The 25,716-nt window shown below is 38.9% G+C and overlaps 1 protein-coding gene across 4 annotated transcripts in view; it reads left to right on the top strand.

Annotated features, from left to right (window-relative positions):
• The first annotated feature begins 4,581 nt into the window (after positions 1-4,581).
• Positions 4,582-25,716, top strand: part of F8 (coagulation factor VIII) — a 141,594-nt gene continuing 120,459 nt past the window's right edge. For all 4 annotated transcript variants that reach the window (XM_036923550.2, XM_036923552.2, XM_036923551.2 and 1 more), the window contains exon 1: positions 4,582-4,926. In XM_036923550.2, the coding sequence (XP_036779445.2) occupies positions 4,781-4,926 (146 nt within the window). In that variant the 5' untranslated portion in view covers positions 4,582-4,780. The remainder of the gene's footprint in view (positions 4,927-25,716) is intronic.

A 25,716-nucleotide genomic window follows, 5' to 3' on the forward strand; every position in this document is an offset into this window, starting at 1 on the left:
TGTTAGGAAGGAAAGGACTCGGCTTGGTGTCGCAGGGATGTCAGATATAGTGAGATAAGAGACCAAAGTCAGGAAAGCAAAGTAAGTTTTAATACACACACTCTGCATAGCGTGACAGGGAGGGCGTGCCTAAGGTGAGACAGGCAGGTGTGGTTGCTCATTCTGAGGCTTCTTTTATGTGGTTTTTGGCAGGGCAGAGGTCCTTGATTGACAGCCGTCAGCTCTTTAGGCTGGTTTTGATTGGTGAAGTGGGGAAGGGGCTGTGCTGTGCCTGTGCCTCTGATGTTTCTTATCTGGTGGCACCTCCACAACCACACAAGTGTAGACACACACCCCTCGGTGCGAGCACCACTTCTCCCCATCATTTCTAAGGGCGGCCCTCCCAAAGGTTGCATCCATTATTACAGATTTCAGGTTCAGAGGAATTCTACGCCAGGTATAAGTCCGGGAAGAGGAAATCCGGGTGTAAAATACCTCTAAAACTGAAATCAGTCAAAGGGAGAAATAAAGTTTAAAATCCGTCTATTGCTTACAAACTGCAGTCTGGGCCCGTCTCTCTTTCCTGCTCCAGCAGAAGCAAAACCGGCCCTCCCCTCAGCTCTCAGGTACAGATAAGCCCTCGGTTGCCCAGGTAATTACCCACCGATATGGAGATGAACTTCTCCACCCCTGAGGAATGAGACAAATGTACTAAAGCCATACTTCTCTCCACCCTTGAGCGCCAGCTGATATGCAGATGTACTAAAGCCAGGCGAGATATTCTGGAAATATTACAATTTTACCCACAGGGCCCCCCCAGAGATGACTCAGGGAGTTGATCAGATGAAGCCAAAGGGTCCAAGAGTGACTCAGTAAATGGCCAGTCACACCATTTAACTGCTCCACACCTCACTTGCTTCTTCTGTACTCTCCTGGCAGTCGTTATCATGTGGGTTAAATCAGATAACATGTAGAGCATCTGGCAGAGAATTTATCACCCTGTATTATAACTATCTGTCTACCTTTCTGTCTCCTCCCCACTGAACTATGAGTCCCAGAAGGCAGGAACTGGATTTCACTTCTCTGAGGCATGGAACTACAGCATAGTGTTTAGGAGCATGACTTCTGGAGCCAAATTAAGTGGGTTTGGATGCTGCCAGTTACAAGCTGCGTGCCCATGGCCAAGGTGCCTCACCTTTTTGTGCTTCAGTTTCATCACCTGTAAAATGAAAACAAGAATAGAAGCTGCATTAAAAAGTACTTAGAAGAGTTCCTGGCATATAGTACATGTTAGCTTTTATTTTTGCATCCTAATACCTGGCAGAGAGAAGGTCTCAGCAAATGTTTACTTTGAGGCTACATTTTGATGTAAAGAGATCCTATACCTGGGCCAATGTAAGCAACTTAAGAAGCATCTAGTAACAGCAATGCTGGGTGGTTATGAGAGCTATGTAGGAAAACAAAGCTGGGAGGGCTATCAGCAGTGCCAGTGGGGGTAGAGAGCTTACTCTGTAAATATGGTGGTCCATATTTGAGTTCATCGGGAAGGAAAGATTTGAGCCAAGACTTGAAGGAGATGTGGGAGTGGAAACACGTGGACATCTGGGGGAAAAGGTGTTTTAGGGAGAGGAAATAGCAAATGCTAAGGTCTAGGTGCAGTAATGTGCTTAATATTTTAAGGAAGAGCAAGAAGGTGTTACTAGAGTGAAATGAGAAAACAGAGGTAGAGGGACAGGACATGCAGATCATGGGAGATGCTCTTGGCCATGGCAAAAACATAGGATTTTACTTGGAGTGAGGTCAGAAGGCAATGAAGTGTTCTGAGCAAAGGAGTGACAGGATCAGCTTTATAGTGTGAAATAAAAATGAAATTTTTATGGCCCCACAGGAAAAGACAGCTATGCCAGTCAGGACAACTCATGCTATGCTGTGAAGATGCCATGCAGCCATTCCTGTCAGAGTCAGCAAGATTGCAGCAGCCCCCACCAATGATTAAGAAGGAAAAAAAACAGTCCTAAATGATCAAAGAAAACAAAGAACAGGAGTCAAGATTCTGTTGTCCTTGATGGAATTCTTTAGGAAAATGAGTTAGATGTCTCTGACACCAAATGTGATTGTCACTCTTCCAACACCAAATGCAATGGTGTATTTCTTCCCTACATATATGTATAACAGTAACATTATACACAGCACTAATAGTAGTGTAACTGAGACAGGGACTGTGGGTGTAGTCAGAGTAGGATGAGGGCCTCTGGAAGAAGACCCCTACCAAAACTCCATATTAAACAATTAAGCAGACAGTTACATTAATTCTCTAAAATAAAATATCAAACTAAGAATATAAGCATTCTTCAGCAAAGATTAGTTAAAACTAAAAAGCCAGGAGTAACTTAGCCTGGAATGTTTGAACATCTCCCAGATAAGAAAATACCTCAGCAGAGCCCATGTCTTGTTTGTGTCAATTAAACGAGGCTATTGTAAAATTTACTTTAGCGGCTAAAAGGCCCAGTTTATCTTTAACTTTACCCAGTTGCTGCTTTTCCTCCTCTAGCCCTAATCAAGTCATATATAACCTGGGCAATTAATATAACAGGCAGGCCCAGCCATAAACAACATAGTGAAGGACAGGAAGGATTCCGTCTTAAAGATAAGAAGTTTATAAGTAAAATTCTTAATTTACTATTTAACAAACAGACAGTAACTCAGCTCACCCTGAAAGCAAGACAAGCAGCCTTGATTGATATGCTCCCAAACCAAGAAACTGCTATTCTAAGAAAGAATCAAAGCAGTATATTTCTTATGTTAACTCTGGAAAATAGTCTGGAAACTTGATAAGAAACTTAGTGTCTCCTTAAAAATAAACATTTAGAGACCATTTGGTGGGTCTGCATCCCTAGCTCTTTTGTCTCTCAAATGCCTATAAATGCCCTAGACAACGCACCACCCCGGGCTCTCCTGTCCCCTCCTGGTGTGAGCCGGAAGCTCTGTCCTCTCACTGTATCTCTCAAAAAAAGCCTCTCCCTGGCTCTTCTACCTTGACTGTTTGCTAAGTTAATTCTTCGACTCCGCAAACAAGAACCCCGGCATCATAACTTCATTCAGGTACCCAGACCCTATTCCGGTGTGTATAAATATGTGGGAGGGGGTCTTCCCACACATACTTATACCAAACAATTCTTGAACACAGCAGGGTGTTGGAGAATGCAGCTCAATTCTGATGCTATCTGCCCAGAGACAGCACCAGATTCCCAGGTTAAGGGCCCGTGCTACAAGACCACCCTCCACCCCCAACTCCAGACTCCAGTAACAAATCCCAGGCAGTTCCCTGTGCTTCTGACCTACCGGCTACAGATTGGAGGTTCCCACAACCTCTCCCTTAGGTTCCATTAATTTGCTAGAGCAGCTCACAGAACTCAGAACACTTACATTTACCAGTTTAATAAGGGATACCATAAAGGATACAAGTTAACAGCCAGATGAAGAGAGACACAGGGGGAGGTCCCAAATAAAGGAGCTTCTATTCTATCCTGGTGGAGCTTGGGGCCTGGCTCAGGGGCACATGGAGGGGCACGTGGAGGCGTTTCTCTCTGACCAAGAAGCAGGAAGCAGGACCCAAGAGAGCGGAGCAGGCTGAGTACAGTGCAGAAAGAGGGCGAGCTCTTCTCCTGGGTTTTGTGAGGCCTTCATTGCCTAGTCATGATTGACTAAACTATTGGCCATTGGCTGATCCAACCTCCAGCCACCCCCCCACCCCCCCACCCCCACCCCACCCCACCCGTCCCACCGCGTGGGGTCCAAAAGTCTCTCATTAACATGACAAAACACCCATTTCACCTTTAAGGCTCTGCAGTGTTTTCAGAAACTGTGAAGACCAAATATACCTGGGAAATACATATTTGGTCATATAGGTGACCAAATATTTATTTCTTATAAGTCATTATATCACAATGAGTATCAGTCCTAACCCTTGCCTCTTTTTGCACACAGATAGCCCCAGAATGTGCACAGTTTGAACTTTTAGGACACTAAACCAAATGTATCCTTGACACACTGCTTTGATGTATTAATTAATGTAACTTTTCCCTGCACATATCCCCTTCTGTAAACTGCATATAAACCATCTTCACACAAAAAGGAATGGAACAGTCTAATCAGAACTCTTTCTCTGATTAACTGTTTTTTTGGGCCATAGTACTCAGTTATGAATAAACTCTATCATATTCTAGCCATGTTGATTTCAGTCGACAATACTTCTAAAATGTTACTGGGTAGTGGCTGTGTGAGAAGCATTGATGCTATTAGAATACAGATTACTCTTGCTTACTATTCAGGTGGATTCCAGAATCTTCAACATCCAGTACTTCTCTTGCTGCTCCTACCAAGGAAGAGGGTTGCAGTAGGCTAGGGATGTGAATGCAAATTTAAAAGTTCCTCTTCACCATGACCTCCCTCCCCCTCTCGTCCTTGCCTTGAAGTTTCTGATTAAAGCAGTATCTTGTGTGCCTACTGCTCTCAGAGGTGAATGGGTTAAGCTTTAGTTCAGCCTCCCTTTTCCTATTCAGTTCTTCCTGTGGCTGCTTCCCACTGCCAAAAAGGAAGCAATCTTCCCTGTTACTGCTTAGTTAGTGCTAATGTGCTGACACATCCAGCAGGTAAAGTTACCTAAAATTCTCTGCAAAAATGTTGGGACTTTTCATTAAATCATAGAAAATTTACAGGTTTTCTCTTGGGAGCCAAAGATATTTTAAAGAAGAATCGGTATTTTGCTTCTCCAGTTGAACATTTTCTAGCAATAAAAGCCATGCAAATAGAGTTCTACACCTGCTTCTTTCTGTGCCTTTTGCCACTCAGCTTTAGTGCCACCAGAAGATACTACCTGGGCACAGTGGAACTGTACTGGGACTATATGCAAAGTGAACTGCTCAGTGAGCTGCACCTGGATACGAGGTAAAGGCATGTTCTATAAGGTTCAATCAGGATTATGGGGATGTGACTCTGGTTGGAGGAAGGTGCAGACATCAGGTTAGGATGGCTGTGATGCTAGTTAAGCCCTGAAAAAGCATTTCCAGGTAAGGCATACGTGCATCTGTGCTATTAGTACAAATGCTAATTGCCAATCTTTTTCCTAGATCTGACCTATTCACTGATATTTCATTCTGTTTTGTCCATTGCTTCTCTTTGTCACCTGCTGCTACTCTGGAAACTAGAGGGTAGAGTAGAGGGAGGATGAAGAGGCAAGGAGCATAGCAGAGAGAACAAAACTTCCCTCAGCCTATCCCCAAGCACAGCAGTAAGATCCCATTGGTATTACACACAAGCATAATCTCTAGTTCTCTTGTTTCTGCATGTGGTGTGTTTAAATCTTTGCCCACTTTTGCTGTAAAGACAGTATTAGCCATGAGTTCAGAAGCTTTTCATTTTTGGGGGTGGGGAGTCCTAGTGTATTTTGGAATAGTAGTGTTAAATATTCTTCTCAATATTATCTGTGGTTGATTTGTTCAGATTTCTCTGCCTTTTCTTCAGACAAATTTGGTTATCTATATTTTACTGGAAAGCAATCTATTATCCCTATATTTGATAACATATTGATATCAAGTAACATAATAGCCTTGTGATATTAATTGTTCTATGACTGTATTTTATCTCCTTTCTCATTCTTATATTGCATATGTTCTCTTTCCCTCCCTTAAAAATAATGTTTCCAGGAAGTTTCTCAAATTTATTATTGGTCTTATCAGGAATCATCTTTTGGTTCTATCAATTTCTGCTTTTACTTTCATTAATTCATTCCCTCTTCCTAATTTCCTTTGGTTCATTTTGTTCATCTATTTTTGCTTGTTGAGTTGAATGCTGAAATCATTTATTTAAAATTTTTTTCTTTCCTTTAAATGTATATTATAAAGATTTAAGCCCAATATATATGTAAGGGCAATATAAATATTAAATGTGGTCACGTCATACATGTTACAGCCTTTTTTCTTCTGTTTGGATCCCCACCCTTCTTCTCCATTAGTCCCCTTCTTCCCTGTCCCCAACCAGATGACCCTAGTATAATAGTATATATTCATGCATACACATATTTACATATATTTACAAATAAGGATTTTTTTTACAAAAATGGGATATTACCAAACTTTTTTCATTTGCTAACACCTAGTAAATTCTGTCCAAGTCAATTGGCATACCTTCAATTCGTACTTTTTAGTGGTTACATAAAATTTCATATTATTCCAGTTTTTTGGCCATTGTATCCAATACCATTATACATTGGTACTTTTATTCCTATGACACAGATTCTCAAGAGGGATATTGCTGAAATGAAGGAACTATTTCCTTTTTAGTTTTAATTTCCAAAATGGCCAAAACTCTTCTAACATTTCTACCATCAGTATATGAGAGTGCCCTTCTCCCTGCATTTGCATCAGCAATAAGTTTTATTTTTAGTTTAAAATTTTTTGCCATTCTGGTAGGTATAAAGTGTTATTGCATCATTACTTTAATTGCATTCCTTTTATTTCCTATTAGGTTCAGCATCTTTTCAAATGCTTGCTGGCTATTGCATTTATATTTTGAGATTTGACTATCGTATGTTTTGCCCATTTTTCTTTGGGCTTTTTCATTTAAAAATATTATGACACCTTTTATACTGCAAGTGATAACCTTTATTGTACTACATTAATATGCTAATGTATATTTCAGTTTCCCCCAAGACCTATTGTTTGTCTATTGACTTTATTTATAACTTTCATCAAAAGAGTTTTTAATTTTTATAGTAAAATATACCCATCTTTTTTTCATATCTTCAAAGTTACCAGTGTTGGTTAAAAATGTTTTCTGCATGAAAACTGAAGGAACAAAACAGCAGTAGACTCAGAGACTTCAAGAAGGGACTAGGGGTTACCAAAGGGGAGGGGTCGGGTAGGATGGGTGGGGAGGGAGCAAGGGAGAAGGGGATTGAGGGGCATTATAATTCGCAATCACAATACAGGTAGGTGACAGGAAGGCAGTACAGTGTGGAGAAGACAAGTAGTAACTCTAGAGCATCTCACTACACTGACGGGCAGTGACTGCAGTGGGGTTGGGGGAGACTTGATAATATGGGTGAATGTTGAAACCACAATGCTGGTCATGTGAAACCTTCATAAGATTATATATCAATGACACCTTAATTAAAAGAAATGTTTTCTGCATGACGATGGGTTGTGGAATTCCTTGGTTCTTGTCTTCTCGAAGGAAAGAATTCAGTTGAGTCATGGCACCAAATATGTTAGGGGCTGAGTTTGTTCTCCTCTGTCATTGTTGCCACTGAAACAAAGAATTGAAAGGCAGAGACACACAGCATAGCCAAGAGAAAGTTTTATTTAAATACATTAGGGTTTAGGAGTATTCTCCCAGATTTTCTTTCAAGATCTTTACTGTTTTGCTTTTTACATTTGTGGCTTTAATTCCTCAGATAATTATTTTTGTAGATGGTATATGGGATCTGTCTAGTTTTATTTCCATCCTTATCAATAGCATATTGTGTTGGCACCATTTATCAAACCATATGTCTATTGCCACTGGTTTTAATAAACATATTCATCATATAAAAAATCTCATATATATTAGTATCTATTTCTGGATTCACTATGCTATTTCACTGATCTCCTTTGTCTTGCTATGCCAATATCGTTTTGATTTGGGTCTATTTTGACTGTGGGTCTATAAGATCTTCTGATATTTGATGAGTGAAATCAATACTCGCTGCTCCTTTCATAACTTCCTTGGCATTTTGTGGGCATTTTATTTTTCCATGTTAAAGTGTTAAAATATTTTTTTCAATTAAAAAGAGCCAAGCCCTGTTATGATTTTAATTAGAATTGCAGTTATTTCATACATTAATTTTATTAATATAATAAATATACGTAATTTATTATTAAATTTATTCCTATGCATTTTATAAATATGTTGCTATTGTTGATAAAATGTTTTCTCCTATTTCCATTTTTTGATGTTTAGTACCAGAATAGAGAAAAGCTATTGGTTTGTGCATATTCATCTTGAATCAAATAAAAAATGAGCAAAATGAGACAGATTTTAGCTCTTTTCCAGAGTTCATAGCTAATTATTTCTTTCTTTATCCCTTTCTTTTCCATCCCCCTTATCCCTCCCTTCCCTCCCATCCTCCCCAGTCCCTTTCCCTTTGGTTACTGTTAGTCCATTCTTGGGGTCTGTGTTTCTGCTGCTGTTTTGTTCCTTCAGTTTTTTCTTTGTTCTTATACTCCACAGATGAGTGAAATCATTTGGTATTTCTCTTTCTCCACCTGGCTTATTTCACTGAGTGTAATACCCTCTAGCTCCATCCATGTTGTTGCAACATTTGCTATTTGTTTTTGATAAATGGTCTTTGTTACTTCTGTTCCCATTTGCCATAAAATTTTTATTAGAAATGACTTTTTAGCATCTAGCAATCATCTGAGTTTTCTTCTTTACTATCTTGGACAAATATAGATTATATTAGTATATTTCCTCACATTTATACCCTTACGTTCTTGGAGTACTATCTACTGTTCTTATGATTTGATTATTGCTGGCTTCTGCATGCTAATATTTCTTTAAACACTGTGTACCTTTATGTGGAGTTGATCTATAGCTTTATTCTTGACTTATTAGATTTACATATTAAAATTTTATTGGCTTTATCAAATGAATTGGTGAGTGCTCCATGTTTTTCCATTGCCTAGAATAGCTCAAATAAATAACATTAGAATGATCTATTGTTTAAAAGTTATATTAAAAAATAAAAGATAAGTCTTACTTCTGAATCCATGTGGTCCAAGAGACATTTGTAATATCTTTAATCATCACTTTAGGCCCTTCTACGATAATTAGTCAAATCAATCTTCAACTTCTTTTTGAGTCAGTTTTAATAATTGTATCTTTCCAGGAAATCACTTCCTTTATTTTTTCAATGTTGTTTCCACAGGGTTGTATATAGCACTCTCTCATGACTCTTTTACTCAACATTATCTGTACTTATGTGTCCTTTCTCATTCTGAAGTTCCTGTATCTTTGTTATTTATCTTTCATCCATGAACAAGTTTGCCAGGGATGTGTCTATTTTGTTGTTGGTGGGGGTCTTCAAAGAGTGTGCTTTTGGGTTTCTTAGTTATTTTTAAAGATTTAATTTATGTTCAGATTTTATCTTTATTGATGGTCTTGTTTCCTTTGGCTTACTGTGCTGTTATTTTTCAACTATCTTAGGGAAAGTAATATAGCTTTTTCTCTTTCTTTTGTCCTTTGGCACTTAAAGCTATATTTTTTCTCAGAAAACAACTTTCCTATATCCCATAGGTTATTGTATGATAGATTTTCTTCTTCTTATTGTCAGTATAGTTTATAATATTCTCTTTGATTTCATTTAGAAGCATGATTTTTAATTGCATTTTTTATTTATGTAGGTTAGGTTATTTTTTAATATTTGGATCAACTTTGAATATCCTACTAGTTTCCTGTTGCTGTGTAACAAATCACCTCAAATTTAGCAGCTTGCAACAACACCCACTTATGATTTCACAATTTCAGTGGGTTAGCAATCCAGATGGGCTCCACTGGTTACTCTGATCAGGATTATACAAGGTCAAAACCAACTGTTGACAGCGCTGTGCTCCTTACTGGAGACTCTGGTGAAGAATCCACTTCCAGGCTCATTTGGAATTCAGTTTCTTCTCTCAGATAACATGTAGTGCCCTCCTTCTTCAAGCTAGCAAGAGTACATCAAGTCTCTCTCCTGCTTTGAATCTGACTTCAATTTCCACGTCCATCTGACCTTCTTTTCTTAAGAACCTTTATGAGTACATTGGGCCCACCCAGATATTTCAGGATAATCTCCGAGCTCAAATTCAGGTAATTAGCAACCTTGATTCCATCTTCAAAATTTCTTTTGAACATAACATATTCATGGGCAAAGGTCATCATGAGGGACAAAATTTTGCCTAGTGCAGGTATAACTTACATACAATGAAACAGATTTTAAATGTGCAATTTGATAAATTGACAAATGCATACAAGTTACATAAGCATCACCCTAATCTACGTATACAAGATTTACCTCAACTCTGCAGCAACTTTTCACGGAGTTGTGCTACCCTTACCTGGCTGCAGGCAACAACCTCCATTCTGGAGTTACAGATGCATTTTTGACTTTTCAAGACTTTTGTATCAGTACGATTATACAATATGCACTCTTCAGTGTCTGGATTTTGATTATTTAGCATCATGATTTGGAAATTCATCCAGGTTGTTGCATGAACTAGTTCTATCCTTTCTCTTACTGATTACTGTTCCATTATAGGAATACCAACCTTTGTATATCCATTCACTGCCACTTGGACCTTCGGATTGTTCTCAGTTTAAGAGCTAATACACCTGTACAAGGTTTTGTGTGTGGACATTTGTTTTGATTTATCATAATTAAATATCTAGGATTGAAATTGCTGGATCATATGGTTAAGTGCATGTTTATAAAAAACTGACAATAGATTTCAAGAATGGTTGACAATTTTATACTCCCTTCAACAATGCATGAGAGTGCCAGTTGCAACACATCCTGGACAACATGTGATGTTGCCAGTATTTAATTTATCATTTTAATGACTATGTGATGCTATCTTGCTGTATGTTTAATTTGCATTTCTTTGATGACTAAAGATGCTGAGCATCTTTGCTTGTGTAATTGGCCACTCCTGTATCTTTGATGAAATGTCTTCAAATTTTTGGTCCACTTTTTAAAATTAAGGTATTATTGATATACAATCTTATGATGGTTTCATATGGGCAATATTGTGGTTAGAGCATTCACACATACGATCAAGTCCCCCCCACCCCACCTCATTGCAGTCGCTGTCCATCAGCACAGTAAAATGCTATACAGCTACTGCTTGTCTTCTCCATGCTATACTGCCTTCCCTGAGACCCCCATACATTATGTGTGCTAATTATAATGTCCCTAATCCCCTTCTCCCTCCCTCCCCTCCCTTCTCCTCCCCAAACCCTTCCCCTTAGTAACTGCTAGGTCCTTCTTGGAGTCTGTGAGTCTACTGCTGTTTTGTTCCTTTGGTTTTTGCTTTGTTGTTATACTCCACAAATGAGGGAAATCATTTTGTACTTGTCCTTCTCCACCTGGCTTGTTTCACTGAGCATAATACCCTCTAGCTCCATCCATGTTGTTGCAAATGGTATGATTTGTTTCTTTCTTATGGCTGAATAGTATTCCATTGTGTATATGTACCACATCTTCTCTATCCATTCATCTACTGATGGACACTTAGGTTGCTTCCATTTCTTGGCTATTGTAAATAGTGCTGTGATAAACATAGGGGTGCATCTGTCTTTTTGAGTCTGAGAAGTTGTATTCTTTGGGTAAATTCCAAGGAGTGGGATTCCCAGGTCAAATATTTTTAGTTTTTTTGGGAACCTCCATATTGCTTTCCGTGATGGTTGAACTAGCTTGCATTCCCACCAGTAGTGTAGGAGGGTTCCCCTTTCTCTGCATCCTCACCAGCATTTGTTGTTCTTAGTCTTTTCCATACTGACCATCCTAACTGGTATGAGGTGATACCTCATTGTGGTTTTTATTTGCATTTCCCTGATAGTTAGTGATGTGGAGCATCTTTTCATGTGCCTGTTGGCCATCTGAATTTCTTCTTCGGAGAAGTGTCTGTTCATACCCTCCACCCATTTTTTAATAGGGTTATTTGATTTTTTGCTTGTTGAGGCATGTGAGTTCTTTATATATTTTGGATGTTAACCCCTTGTCAGATATGTTATTTATGAATATGTTCTTCCATACTGTAGGATGCCTTTTTGTTCTGCTGATGGTGTTCTTTGCTGTACAGAAGCTTTTTGGTTTGATGTAGTCCCATGTGTTCATTTTTGCTTTTGTTTCCCTTGCTTGAGGAGATGCATTCAGGAAAAAGTTGCTTATGTTTATATGCAAGAGATTTTTGCCTATGTTGTCTTCTAAGAGTTTTATGGTTTCATGACATACATTCAGGTCTTCGTTCCATTTCAAGTTCACTTTTGTGTATGCAGTTAGACAATAATCCAGTTTCATTCTCTTGCATGTAGCTGTCCAGTTTTGCCAACACCAGCTGTTGAACAGGCTGTCATTTCCCCACTGTATATCCATGGCTCCTTTATCATATATTAATTGACCATATATGTGTGGGTTTATATTTGGGCTCTCTAGTCTGTTCCATTGGTCTATGGGTCTGTTCTTGATTACTGTGGCTTTGTAGTAGAGCTTGAAGTTGGGGAGCATAATCCCCCCAGCTTTATTCTTCTTTCTCAGGATTGCTTTTATTATTCAGGGTCTTTTGTGGTTCCATGTGAATTTTGGAACTGTTTGTTCTAGTTCGTTGAAGAATGTTGTTGGTATTTTGATAGGGATTGCATTGAATCTGTAGATTGCTTTAGGCAGGATGTCCATTTTGACAATATTAATTCTTCCTATCCATGAGCACAGGATATATTTCCATTTATTGGTATCTTCTTTAATTTCTCTCATGAGTGTCTTGTAGTCTTTCACCTCCTTGGTTAGGTTTATGGCTAGGTATTATACTCTTTTTGATGCAGTTGTAAATGGAGTTGTTTTCCTGATTTTTCTTTCTGCTGGTCTGTTATTAGTATATAGGAATGCCACAGATTTCTATGTATTAATTTTGTATCATACAACTTTGCTGAATTCAGTTATTAGTTCTAGTAGTTTTTGAGTGGGTTCTTCATGGTTTTTTATGTACAATATCATGTCATCTGCAGACAGTGACAGTTTAACTTCTTCATTACCAATCTAGATGCCTTTTATTCCTTTGTGTTGTCTGATTGGCATAGCTAGCACCTCTAGTACTATGTTGAATAAAAGTGGAGAGCATGGGCATCATTGTCTTGTTCCTGATCTTAAAGGAAAAGCTTTCAGCTTCTTGCTGTTCAGTATGATGTTAGCTGTGGGTTTATCATATATGGCCTTTATTATGTTGAGGTACTTGCCCTCTATGCCCATTTTGTTGAGAGTTTTTATCATGAATGGATGTTGAATTTTGTTGAATGCTTTTTCAACATCTATGGAGATGATCGTGTGATTTTTGCCTGTCTTTTCTTGATATAATGGATGATGTTGGTGGATTTTCAAATGTTGTATATGTAATTGTTTTCCTGATTTCTCTCTCTGCTAGATCATCATTAATGTATAGGAATGCAACAGATTTCTGTGTATTAATTTTGTATCCTGCAATTTTTCTGAATTCACATATTCTAGTAGTTTAGGGGTAGATGGTTTAGGGTTTTTTATGTACAATATCATGTCATCTGCAGACAATGACAGTTTGACTTCTTCCTTGCCAATCTGGATGCCTTTTATTTCTTTGTGTTGTCTGATTGCTGTGGCTAGGACCTCCAGAACTATGTTGAATAAAAGTGGGAAGAGTGGGCATCCTTGTCTTTTTTCCGATCTTAAAGGAAAAGCTTTCAGCTTCTTGCTGTTAAGTATGATGTTGGCTGTGGGTTTGTCATATATGGCATTTATTATGTTGAGGTCCTTGCCCTCTATACCCATTTTGTTGAGAGCTTTTATCACGAATGGATGTTGAATTTTGTTGAATGCTTTTTCAGCATCTATGGAGATGATCATGTGTTTTTTGTCCTTTTTGTTGATGTAGTGGATGATGTTGATGGAGTTTTGAATATTGTACCATCCTTGCATCCCTGGAATGAATCCATTTTGGTCATGATGGGCGATCTTTTTGATGTATTTTTAAATTCTGTTTCCTAATATTTTGTTAAGTATTTTTGCATCTATGTTCATCAGGGACATTGGTCTGTAATTTTCTTTGTTTGTGGTGTCTTTGCCTGGTTTTGGTATTAGAGTGATGCTGGCCTTATAGAATGAGTTTGGAAGTATTCCCTCCTGTTCTACTTTTTGGAAAACTTTAAGGAAAATGGGTATTAGGTCTTTACTAAATGTTTCATACAATTCAGCGGTGAAGCCAATTGCTCCAGGAGTTTTGTTCTAAGGTAGTTTTTTGATTACCAATTCAATTTCCTTGCTGGTAATTGGTCTGTTCAGATTTTCTGTTTGTTTCTGGGTCAGCCTTGGAAGGTTATATTTTTCTAGAAAGTTGTCCATTTCTTCTAGGTTGTCCAGTTTGTTAGCATATAATTTTTCATAATATTCTCTTATAATTCTTTGTATTTCTGTGGTGTCTGTAGTGATTTTTGTTTTCTCATTTCTGATTTTGTTTATGTGTGTAGACTCTCTTTTCTTCTTGATGAATCTGGCTAGGTGTTTTGTTTATTTTCTCGAAGAACCAACTCCTCCTTTCATTGATTCTTTGTATTGTTTTATTCTTCTCAATTTTATTTATTTTTGCTCTAATCTTTATTATGTCCATCCTTCTACTGACTTTGGGCCTCATTTGTTCTTCTTTTTCTAGGTTCGTTAATTGTGAGTTTAGACTGCTTATATGGGATTGTTCTTCTTTCCTGAGGTAGGCCTGTATTGCAGTATACTTCCCTCTTAGCATGGCCTTTGCTGTGTTCCACAGATTTTGTGGTGTTGAATTATTGTTGTCATCTGTCTCCATATATTGCTTGCTCTCTGTTTTTATTTGGTCATTGATTCATTGGTTTAGGAGCATGTTTTGAAGCCTCCATGTGTTTGTGGGATTTTTCATTTTCCTTGCATAATTTATTTCTAGTTTCATACCTTTGTGGTCTGAGAAACTGGTTGGTACCATTTCAATCTTTTTGAATTTTTACCCAGGCTCTTTTTGTGGCCTAGTATATGATGTATTCTTGAAAATGTTCCATTTACACTTGAGAAGAATGTGTATCTTGCTGCTTTTGGGTGTAGAGTTCTGTAGATGTCTATTAGGTCCATCTGTTCTAATGTGTTGATTAGTGCCTGTGTGTCCTTACTTATGTTCTACCTGGTTGATCTGTCCTTTGGAGTGAGTGGTGTGTTGAAGTCTCCTAAAATGAATGCATTGCATTCTGTTTCCCCCTTTGATTCTGTTAGTATTCGTTTCACGTATGTAGGTGCTCCTGTGTTGGGTGCATAGATATTTATAATGGTTATATCCTCTTGTTGGACTTTCCACTTTATCATTATGTAATGTCCATCTTTGTCTCTTGTGACTTTCTTTGTTTTGAAGTCTGTTTTGTCTGATACAAGTACTGCAACTTCTGCTTTTTTCTCCCTATTAGTTGCATGAAATATCTTTTTCCATCCCTTCACTTTTAGTCTGTGTATGTCTTTGGGTTTAACGTGAGTCTCTTGTAGGCAGCATAATAATGGGTCTTGTTTTTTTATTCATTCATTGACTCTGTGTCTTTTGATTGGTTCATTCAGACCATTTACATTTAGGGTGATTATTGATAGATATGTACTTATTGCCATTGCAGGCTTTAGATTCATGGTTACCAAATATTCACGGGTAGGTTCTTTAGTATCTAAGAGTCTAACTTAACTCACTTATTATGCTATTTCAAACACAATCTATATGTTATTTTTTTCTCCCTTCTTTTTCTTCCTCCTCCACTTGTTATATATTTGGTGTCATATTCTGTACTCTTTGTGTATCCCTTGACTGACTTTGTGGATAGTTGATTTAATTTTGCATTTCCTTAGTAATTAACTGTTCTACTTACTTAACTGTGATTTTATTTTCTCTGGTGACAGCTATTTATCCTTAGGAGCACTTCCATCTATAGCAATCCCTTTAATATACACTGTAGAGACAGTTTGTGGGAAGTAAATTCCCTCAATTTTTGCTTATCTGGAAATTGCTTAATCCCTCCTTCAAATTTAAATGATAGTCTTGCCTGGTAGAGTATTCTTGGTGGGAGGCCCTTCTGCTTCATTGCCTTAAATATATCATGTCACTCCCTTCTGTCTTTGGCCCATTTTTAATTTGGGTTGTGTTGTAACCCTTTAGTTTTGAGAATTCTTCATATATTCTGGATGGAAGTACATTTTCAGATGTACCTGTTCTGAATATTTTCTATCAGCACAAAGTTTTTCATTTTTAAAAACTCCCATTTATCTATTTTTTTCCTTTGGTTGCTTGTACTTTGGTGTCATATCTAGGAAACCATTGCCAAATCTATGATCACAAAGATTTACACCTACATTTCTTCTAAGAGTTTCATAGTTTTAGCTTTCACATTTAGGTCTTTGATACACTGAGTTAACTTTTGTGTGTGGTGTGAGGAAGGATCCAAGTTCCTTCTATAGTCTATATAGTCTGCAGCTGTGCAGTGTTAAGGATCCAAAATAGAGGTCCAAATGTTCAGTAGCCTGGTATCTAACTGAACAATCAGCCACTTATACACTAATGTTGCTCTTGTTAAAAATTAAAATCGAGCTAATTGTAGTTAATACACTGTACTTATTAACTTCTGTCTAGCATGCAGCATGAGGCATAGTGAATAACAGTGTGAGTATAAAATCAAATTGAGTGGAGAAAATGACTTATTTGGTATCTAGCTTTCTGTTGTTGGGTAGGCAGTCACATGTATTTTTACCAGGAAAAGTTGACATAATTTTTATTTTGATGATACCATTTTATAGTTTAGATTATTTTGATACTGATTAACAGGATAAGCTGACTCTAGACATATCCTGACAACCTTTGCCAAGGTTTGAAATAAACATCTGGGGAAATTCAGTTTTATATTATCTGTTCCTGCAGCTGCTCAGCTTCTTCTAAGCAAAGGTCAGAGAACATAATAGGCTTTCTGATCGGTTTTAGATAAAATGTGAAAGAACAGTTAATGTCAAGACCATTGTTGCCAAGTATATTTGGCAAGATTTATATATCAAGTCCCAAGGGAAAAACACAAACAAAAACCCCATAGAAATTGAGAACATGTAAAACCCATGCAGTCTGGAACATTTTGTCACTTACTGTGCAGAAGAGGAAATCCTATTCTGAACCATGTTCCACTTGAATAGGGCCGTACACAAGCACAGTGCTTTCACTTTTTAATATTTCTGACGGAAATGGCAACATATGACACAGACAAAATGTTTACTAAAGCAAAAGAGCTGGTAAGATCAGAGAGGGGACAGGATCAAAAGCATGCAGAAACAATGTTGCTCTCCCTTAGAGAACAGTGAAGAAACAGAGGCTAAAAGAAACAAGATTGTGACACAAAGACACAGAAGGCCAAGGCTAGTGCTGTGGAAATTTTTAGAGAAAGATGAAAGTAGAGCACATTAAAATATGAAGTACTATCTGGGGTTGGGTTCCCTGGAAGCAGAGTCAGACAGAGATTAATGTACTTAGAGTGCTCTCAGAACCAACACTGGGGAAGGGGAGGGAAGGGCGGAGGAAGCAGGGGTGGGCGGAGGGAGAAGCTGGGCTGCAGTGCAGGCTGAACCTCCAGGGAGCTGCAGAGCTGGAATGACCCTTCTGAGCTGTCCCAAGTTCAGCCAACACGGCCAGCCTATACGTCCTCACACTGATCAGTCGTGACGCGCTGCCAATCCTGGGAAGGGGCGTGCTGGCCGCTTTGGGAAAGGGTGGGGCTTTGGGCCTCCCTGGGCGGGGCTTGACCCCAGGCCAGGTGGCTCTCTGAGGTGTCCCCAGCTGCAAGCTGTGCTCTAGCAGCTGCGTCCCGTGGCTGAGGTGGAGTACTTCCCTGGCCGTCCCATCCCTGTCTCCATGACAGACCCCGACTCACTCATCCTCCACGCCCTCCCCGGTACCCGGGGCAGCTTCTACAGGCCCCGGTGGCCATTGCACTGTGCCCCTCATGCGGCTTGGCTGCCCTCAGATACGGTCCATTTCTGCCCCCTTGCGTGTGACAGTTGTGTGTTGTCACGTGCCCTCTGATCATGCCCTTGGGGGCTCCTCTTCTGGCCTGCTGCTCCTTTGGCATGAGTAGCCCCAGGTGGCCTCCCTAGCTGCACACTTAGTGAGACTGTTGCATTTCTGGTCTGGGGATTTTCTAGACCACGGAGCTCAGACCTGCAGGGAGGGGTGGCACAGACTCCCCAGGTGGGTCACAGGAGTGATGATAAGTAGAGCTTCTTTTGTTGCCACTCTTTGGTTCCAAAACCCATGTGTTCTTATCGGGGACACAGAACCATCTTTAAATCAAAGCATATACAGCACCTTGGAGGTTGAACCTACCTCAAAGCTAGAGCATGTTGGATGCCATGGTCATGGGCCCACTGGATCACCTCCTTTGCTGTATAGTGGATTCCCTGATCTGATATGATGTTATATGGGATCTCACATCAGTGAATCAAATCCTCTGTAAGCCCTCAGATAGTCATCATGTTGGTTGAGGCTCTGAAGGCAGGAAAGGCTAACACATACCTGGAATATGTCTCCCAAGGGGACTGACTGAGTAGGGCGAAAGTGAAGCTGACTTAATTCCCGCATCTCTATTATCGCTCCTTCCTATCAGAATGAAGTGCTATTCTTTCAAGGAAGGATGGAGTCCAATACAGTCAACTTGTCACTGAATAGCTGGCTGGTCTCCATGATGGGCAGTGTCATATTGGGAACTCAGCATTGGTTTCTTCTTGCTGGCAGTTTGAACTTTTGGGAGCAACACTAACTAGGTCAGCCTTAGTCAGTGAAAACCCATGCTTTCAGGTCCATGCATAAATTCTCTCCCCACCACTATAGCCAGTAAACTCACATCTTGCCAGCACCGGGGTGGCCCATGCAGAGGCGAAGCTGGAAGATGTTAATTGCCATTTTGTCTATGTTATTGTTTTGTGCTTCTTCCATGGTAGATGCCCTCTGGTGGTATTAACATATGACATACAGATTTCTCTATTTTGTCCCCACTAATATGCCTTTATCCCTGACATTATTGTCCCTGATCTTCCACTCCTTCTTCTATGACCCTAACCAGACAGCCAAGCCATTTGCTGCTATCCATTAGTCTGTATATATTTGAACCTCAGGTCATCTCTCTTTCTACACAAAGTGTACAACCAACCATTGACCAAAGTTTGGCCTGTTGGTAGATCTTCCTTCACCATTGTCTATTAAAACCACCCCTGAATGAGGCTATAGTAGAACAGCAATTTTTGGCTTGCACCCTACATACCAACCTGACCCATCTGGAATTAAAGCTCAGGCTTTTTCCTCCCTTAGTAACTGGTCATCATGGAAAGCCCACATGGCCATGGGTGCAATTTGAGGTAGGGGTGGCAGTGTAGTATGAGTGGATGACATGGGTCTCTGACAACCTGCTCAAGGAAACTGGTTGTACCCTGTGGTTTATGCAGATCCTCATTCCTTCCTCCATAAATCAACTCGTTTTACTGGAAGAGCTTCCTTATCACTGTGCTGGCCGCTGGCCCTCAGCCAGTACAGAAAGTCAGTTGTCATGGTCTCGGGTTGGCAGAGGTCCTGTTTTTCGGGTGTCCAGGAAACCCTGGAATGGAGTCGAATGCAGGGCTCCGCGGGAGGGGAGCGAGTAGAGAGAGGTGGGAATTACGTCAGCTTCACTTTTGCCCTACTCAGCCAGTGCCCTTGGGAAAGGTATACTCAAAACACTGCACAGTTCCAAGGAGCGTTTTCAGCTAGTCTGCCGCTCCGTCCCTCAGAGGGGGTTAAGGTCTTCCTCTGTGACTGTAGGTAGGTTTGTCCTTGTGCTTACAGCCATCTTTATGTGAATGGGCGCCAGACTGCTAGGTGCAGGCTCACCATTGTAAGGGTCACCCAAACCCTTCTGCTTCCTTAAGAGGAAATCTCCCTCGTTTCCTCAGCCAATCCTTTCTTCGTTGATTTAGACATTGTCTGGGGCTCACAGAGCCTCCTTCTGGGATCTGCTGTCTGGTGTATCTGTCTGTGTCCATCCCTCACCTTTCAACCATTCCATGCAGTTCGTGTTGGCTGCAACTCGGGAAAGTCATGTAGCAGGATCTGCTCTGTCTGTGATCCAGTGTATTTTTATTTGTACTATAATAGTTCAAACCTGCATCTCGGGGTCACACCCCTCATCAGAGCCCCAGCAGCACAAACTTGGGGACCTACCAGACGGTTCCATTCTGCAGTGTACCTGGATGCCTTTCCCCACCTTCCCCACAGCGTTTCCTTGGCTCTGGTGGATGGAGGGTAACTGTGCCCCAAGAAAGAGGTCTCAGGGACTCACAGCTGCCCTTCCACTTAAGGCAATTCGGTACATTGTAACTTGCAGTAGTTCTAAGCAGTTTTCTGCCAATCGTGTCTGCTGAGTTTTTGTGGCTGTGTCTTGACAAATGTATAGCTTTCAGTGAATTGTATGGGACCTAATTGCATGAAAAAGAACGAATATCATTCAAGTAATGGTAACTTTGTTGCTTTCTGGGGTGATTGTTGTAGCCTTTTAAGCATACACATTTTTAAAATTAAAGCATCATTGATGATATACAATCTCATGAAGGACTTACATGAGCAACATTGTGGTTTCAACATTCACCCATACTATCAAGTCTCCCCCACATACCCCATTACAGTCACTGTCCATCAGCGTAGTAAGAAACATTTTTTTAAAAAGGATGTGCACCAACATGGGAGGTTTACTGGGGGGAGTTTGTTGGTTCTTCCTGAGGCTCAACAAGTGTCTGGTTAGTTTGTTTCCTTGAGGAATGGTGACATATCAGGGGATGAGTGTTGCTCTCTGTTGCTGGCAAGTTGGACATTCCCAGCAGCAGTAGCTACATTAGCCTTGCTGAGTCTGTGATTTTGGGCCCAAGCATAGGCTCTGCCATGGCTCCTCAATTCGTAGGTCCATTTTGGGAGCATTAGGGTGCCAACAACTGATGCTGCCTAACATCAACTAGCTAAGTAAGTCATTAGGTCTACTTGATTGGTGCCCTTTGTGTGGTGGATTTTCTCTTCATTTATTCATTCTCTAATGCTCTTCCTTTCTTTATGTAGATCCATGTTTCTGACCCATGTTAATTTCCTTCTTTCTAAAGAATTTGTCTTAATATTTCTTGCAAAGGCAGGTCTACTGGCAACAAATTCCCTCAAATTTTGTTTGTCTGAGAAAGTCTTTTTTCTTTCACTGTTGAAGGATAATTTCACAGGGAACAGAATTCTAGGTTGGTTACGTTTTTTTCCTCTCAATACTTTAAATATTTCTTGCTACTCTCTTCTTGCTTGCATGGTTTCTGAGACAAGTCATATATAATTCTTTAGTGAAGGTGTTTTTTCCTGTGGTTTCTTTCAAGATTTTTTTCTGTATCTGTGATATTTTGAAGTTTGAATATGATATGCCTAGTAATAGTTTTAGGGGGCATTTGTCCTGCTTGGTATTCTCTGAGCTTTGTAGATGTGTTTTGGTTTCTGACATTAATTTGGGGAGATTCTCAGTCATTATTGCTGCAAATATTACTTCTGTTCCTTTCTTTCTTTCTTTCTTCTTCTTCTGGTATTCCCATTATGTGTACATTACACCTTTTGTAGTTGTCCCACAATCCTTGGATATTCTATTCTGTTTCTTTTTCAGTCTCTTTTTTTCTCTTTGCTTTTCAGTTTTGGAAGTTTCTCTTGTCATATCCTCAAGTTCAGAGGTTCTTTAGCCATATTCAGTCTACTAATGAACACATCAAAGGCACTTTTCATTGCTGTTACAGCATTTTTGGATCTCTACTATTTCTTGTTTATTCTTTCTTAGAATTTCCATCTTTCTACTTATATTATCCATCTGTTCTTTCATGTTGTCTACTTTTTTCCATTAAAGTCTTTAGCAGATTGATCATAATAAAAAAAAATCCTGGCCTAATTCTTCCAGCATTCTTGCCATATCTGACTCTAATTATACTGCTTATTCAGTCTCTTCAAACTGTGTTTTTTGCCTTTTAGTATGTCTTATAATTTTTTGTTGAAATATGGACATAGGTAAAAGGAACTGTAGTAAATTAAGCCTTTAGTAATGTAGAGGTGAGGTGTGGTGGGGAAGGGAAACGTTCTATGGTCCTATGATTAGGCCTCAGTCTTTTGGTGAGCCTGTCCCTGGACTCTGAACTTCATCACTGCTTCCCAGTCTTCCCCTTTAGGTGGCACATGATGGCTAGAAGGAGCTAGAATTGGGTATTTCCTTTCTTCCATGTGGAAGGCTAAAGCAGGCTGATGTTAGGCATTTCCCTTTCCCTAGGTAGGTTAGGCTGTAATAAAAAATCCCAGCATGTTAGGCTCTGGTAAGATAGTTTCTCCTAAGGGCAGGCATTGTTAAGAACAGAGTGCTTTAGCATATTTAAAAATGGCTACTTTTCCCCTTCCCCTGCTGGAAGCATGAGGATATGTCTCTCTGATACTCACTGTGAAGACTTAGAAGAGCTCCTCAAGGCAAAAGTCACAAGAATGTGTGAGGGCCTAGTTATCAGGAGTTTTTAATTAGACTTCTCCACACCAAGTCTCCAGCAATTAATCAATTACAGTTCAGGTTTTCCTACTCCAGCACTTGTTCCAATAGACGTTTCTGCTCTGGTAAGTTGTAACTCTCTGTCTATCTCTCCAATTTTGGGGGCAGAAATTTGCCCTGTGACTTTATTTCTCTCATGGATCTAGAAGAATTGTTGATTTTTCAATTTGTCCAGCTTTCTACTTGTTGTTAGGATGGGGTGGTAACTTCTAAGCTCCTTACATGCTGGACTGGAAAAGAGAAGTCTAATTTTAAAAATTAAAAATTCCTAACACTAATCCTTCATAAACTTTTCCAAAATATTGGAGAGATCACCCCCAAACTCATTCTGAGGCCAGCATTACGCTGATACCAAAGCCAGACAAAGACACTACAGGAAAACTACAGACCAATATCCCTTATGAATATTGATGCAAAAAGCTTTAACAAGATACTAGCAAACCAAATCCAGCAGCAAATAAAAATGACCAAGTGGAATTGATTCCTCGAATGTAAGGATGGTTCAACACACAAAAATCAATATAATATACAATATTATCTTGCATTATTTTCCATTTAAAGGAAAAATGCATTATCATTTCAATTGGTGCATAAAAATCATTTGACAAAATTTCATACCATTTCATAATAAAGACACACAATAAATTAGGAGTAGAAGGAAACTACCTCAACATAATTAAAGCCATATGTGAAATACCCACAGTGAAGATCACACTCAATGGCAAGAGAGTTTCAAAAGTTCAAATCTTTCCTTCTAAGATCAAAAATAAGGCAAGGTTGCCTGCTTTTCCCACTTCTATTCAATATAGTACTGGAAGCCCTAGCCAGGCCAGTTAGACAAGAAAAAGAAACAAAAGGCATAAAAATCTAAAAAGAAGAAGTAAAATGATCTCTGTCTGCAGATGATATGATCTTATACATAGAAAACCCTAAAGATTCCATACACAAAAAATGGTTAGAACTAATAAGTTTGGCAAAGTGGCAGGATCAAAGTCAGCACACAAAAATGAGTTGTATTTCTATAAGCTAACAATGAACAATCCAAAAAGGAAATTAAGAAAATAATTCAATTTACAATAGCATCTAAAATAATAAAATACTTAGAAATTAACTTAACAAGGAGGTGAAAGACCTGTGCAATGAGAACTAGGAAAAACTTCTGAAAGAATTTAATGAAAACATAAATAAGTGGGAACACATCCCATGTTCATGGATTGGAAAACTTCATATTATTAAGACCTCAATACTTCCCAAAGCAGTCTACAGATATTTAATGACATCCCTATCAAAATCTCATGTTTTTTGCAGAAACGGAAAAAGCTATCCTAAAATTCAAATGGAATTTCAAGAGACCCTGAGTAGCCAAAACAATCCTGAAACAGAAAAATGTTCAGAGACTCACAACTTCCTGATTTACAGTTGTTACAAAGCTACAGTCATCAGAACAGTGTGGTACTGGCATAAACACAGAGATTTAGACCAATGGAATAGAATAGATAGTCCAGGAATAAATCCTCACATATATAGTCAAATCATTTTCTACAAGGGTTCCAAGACCATTCAGTGGGGAAAAGATAATCTTTCAAAATGGTTCTGGGAAAACTGGATATCCACATGCAAAAGAATGAAACTGAACCCTTACCTGATACCATACATGAAAATTTATGCAAAATGTATCAAAGGCCTAAATATAAAAACTAAAACTATAAAACTCTTAGAAGAAAACATAGAGTAAAATCTTCATGTTATTGGATTTGGCAATGATTTCTTGAATATGACACCAAAGGCACAGGAATAAAAGAAAAAAACACAGATAACTTGGATTTAATGAGAATTAAAATTTTTGTGCATTATAAGGGATTACCAACAAAGTAAAAAAGGAACTCACAGAATGGGAGAAAAAATTTGCAAATCATACATCTGATAAGGGATTAATATCCAGAATACAGGTTTCTCCTGCTATCTGAAAGTTTGTTTTATGCTACTTAGCTTTTACAAAAGACCTATACTAGCACCCATTTTCACTGACAGAAAGAAACCTGAAGAGGATTTTTCATTTTAGAAATGGTAATTGCTTTTTTGCTTTTTTTTTTTTTATTTAAATAATTATTTTTTATTGAAGGGTAGTTGACGCACAGTATTACATTACATTAGTTTCAAGTGTACAACACAGTGGTAGAACATTTATATACATAATTCTAGGTTCCAGCTATCACCCTACCAAGCTGTTACAATATCTTGACTATATTCCTTATGCTATACATTACATCCCGGTTACTTATTTATTTTACCTTTGGAAGTCTGTCCTTTTTTTTTTTTTTTTTGTGAGGGCATCTCTCATATTTATTGATCAAATGGTTGTTAACGACAATAAAATTCTGTATAGGGGAGTCAATGCTCAATGCACAATCATTAATCCACCCCAAGCCTAATTTTCGTCAGTCTCCAATCTTCTGAGGCATAACAAACAAGTTCTTACATGGAGAACAAATTCTTACATAATGAATAAGTTACATAGTGAACAGTACAAGGGCAGTCATCACAGAAACTTTCGGTTTTGCTCATGCATTATGAACTCTAAACAGTCAGTTCAAATATGAATACTCATTTGGTTTTTATACTTGATTTATATGTGGATACCACATTTCTCTCTTTATTATTATTATTTTTAATAAAATGCTGAAGTGGTAGGTAGATACAAGATAAAGGTAGAAAACATAGTTTAGTGTTGTAAGAGAGCAAATGTAGATGATCAGGTGTGTGCCTGTAGACTATGTGTTAATCCAAGCTAGACCAGGGCAATAAAACATCCACGTATGCAGAAGATTTCTCTCAGAATAGGGGGGGTGAGGTTCTAAGCCTCACCTCTGTTGATCCCCAATTTCTCACCTGATGGCCCCCCTGCGACTGTGCCTGTCTTAGGTTGTTCCTCCCTTGAGGAATCTTACCCGTCTCTGGCTAACCAGTCATCTTCCGGGGCCATACAGGGAAATGTGAAGTTGGTAAGTGAGAGGGAAGCCTTATTGTTTGAAAAGGTTAGCTTTTTACTTCTTTGCATATTTATGCCCTGTGGCTTCTATGCCCAGCATTTGTCTTGAGGTATCTTTACCACTTGGAGGAGTTATGATACTCGGTAAATTTGATATGAGGCACGAATTCTATTTAAGGGTTGTAATTAGGAAGGAAGAAGAAAAGCTATAGAAGTAGCAGGCGGAAGAAAACCTGGGAAGATTGATTATTTCTTTGACATATCTTCTTGTAGAGTAACTTCAGCATATATAGGTTTTAAGCTACTACTTAAAATTGCGCACACACATTAACATA

Source organism: Manis pentadactyla, chromosome X (genome assembly GCF_030020395.1).
Source record: "Manis pentadactyla isolate mManPen7 chromosome X, mManPen7.hap1, whole genome shotgun sequence".
Lineage (NCBI taxonomy): Eukaryota > Metazoa > Chordata > Mammalia > Pholidota > Manidae > Manis > Manis pentadactyla.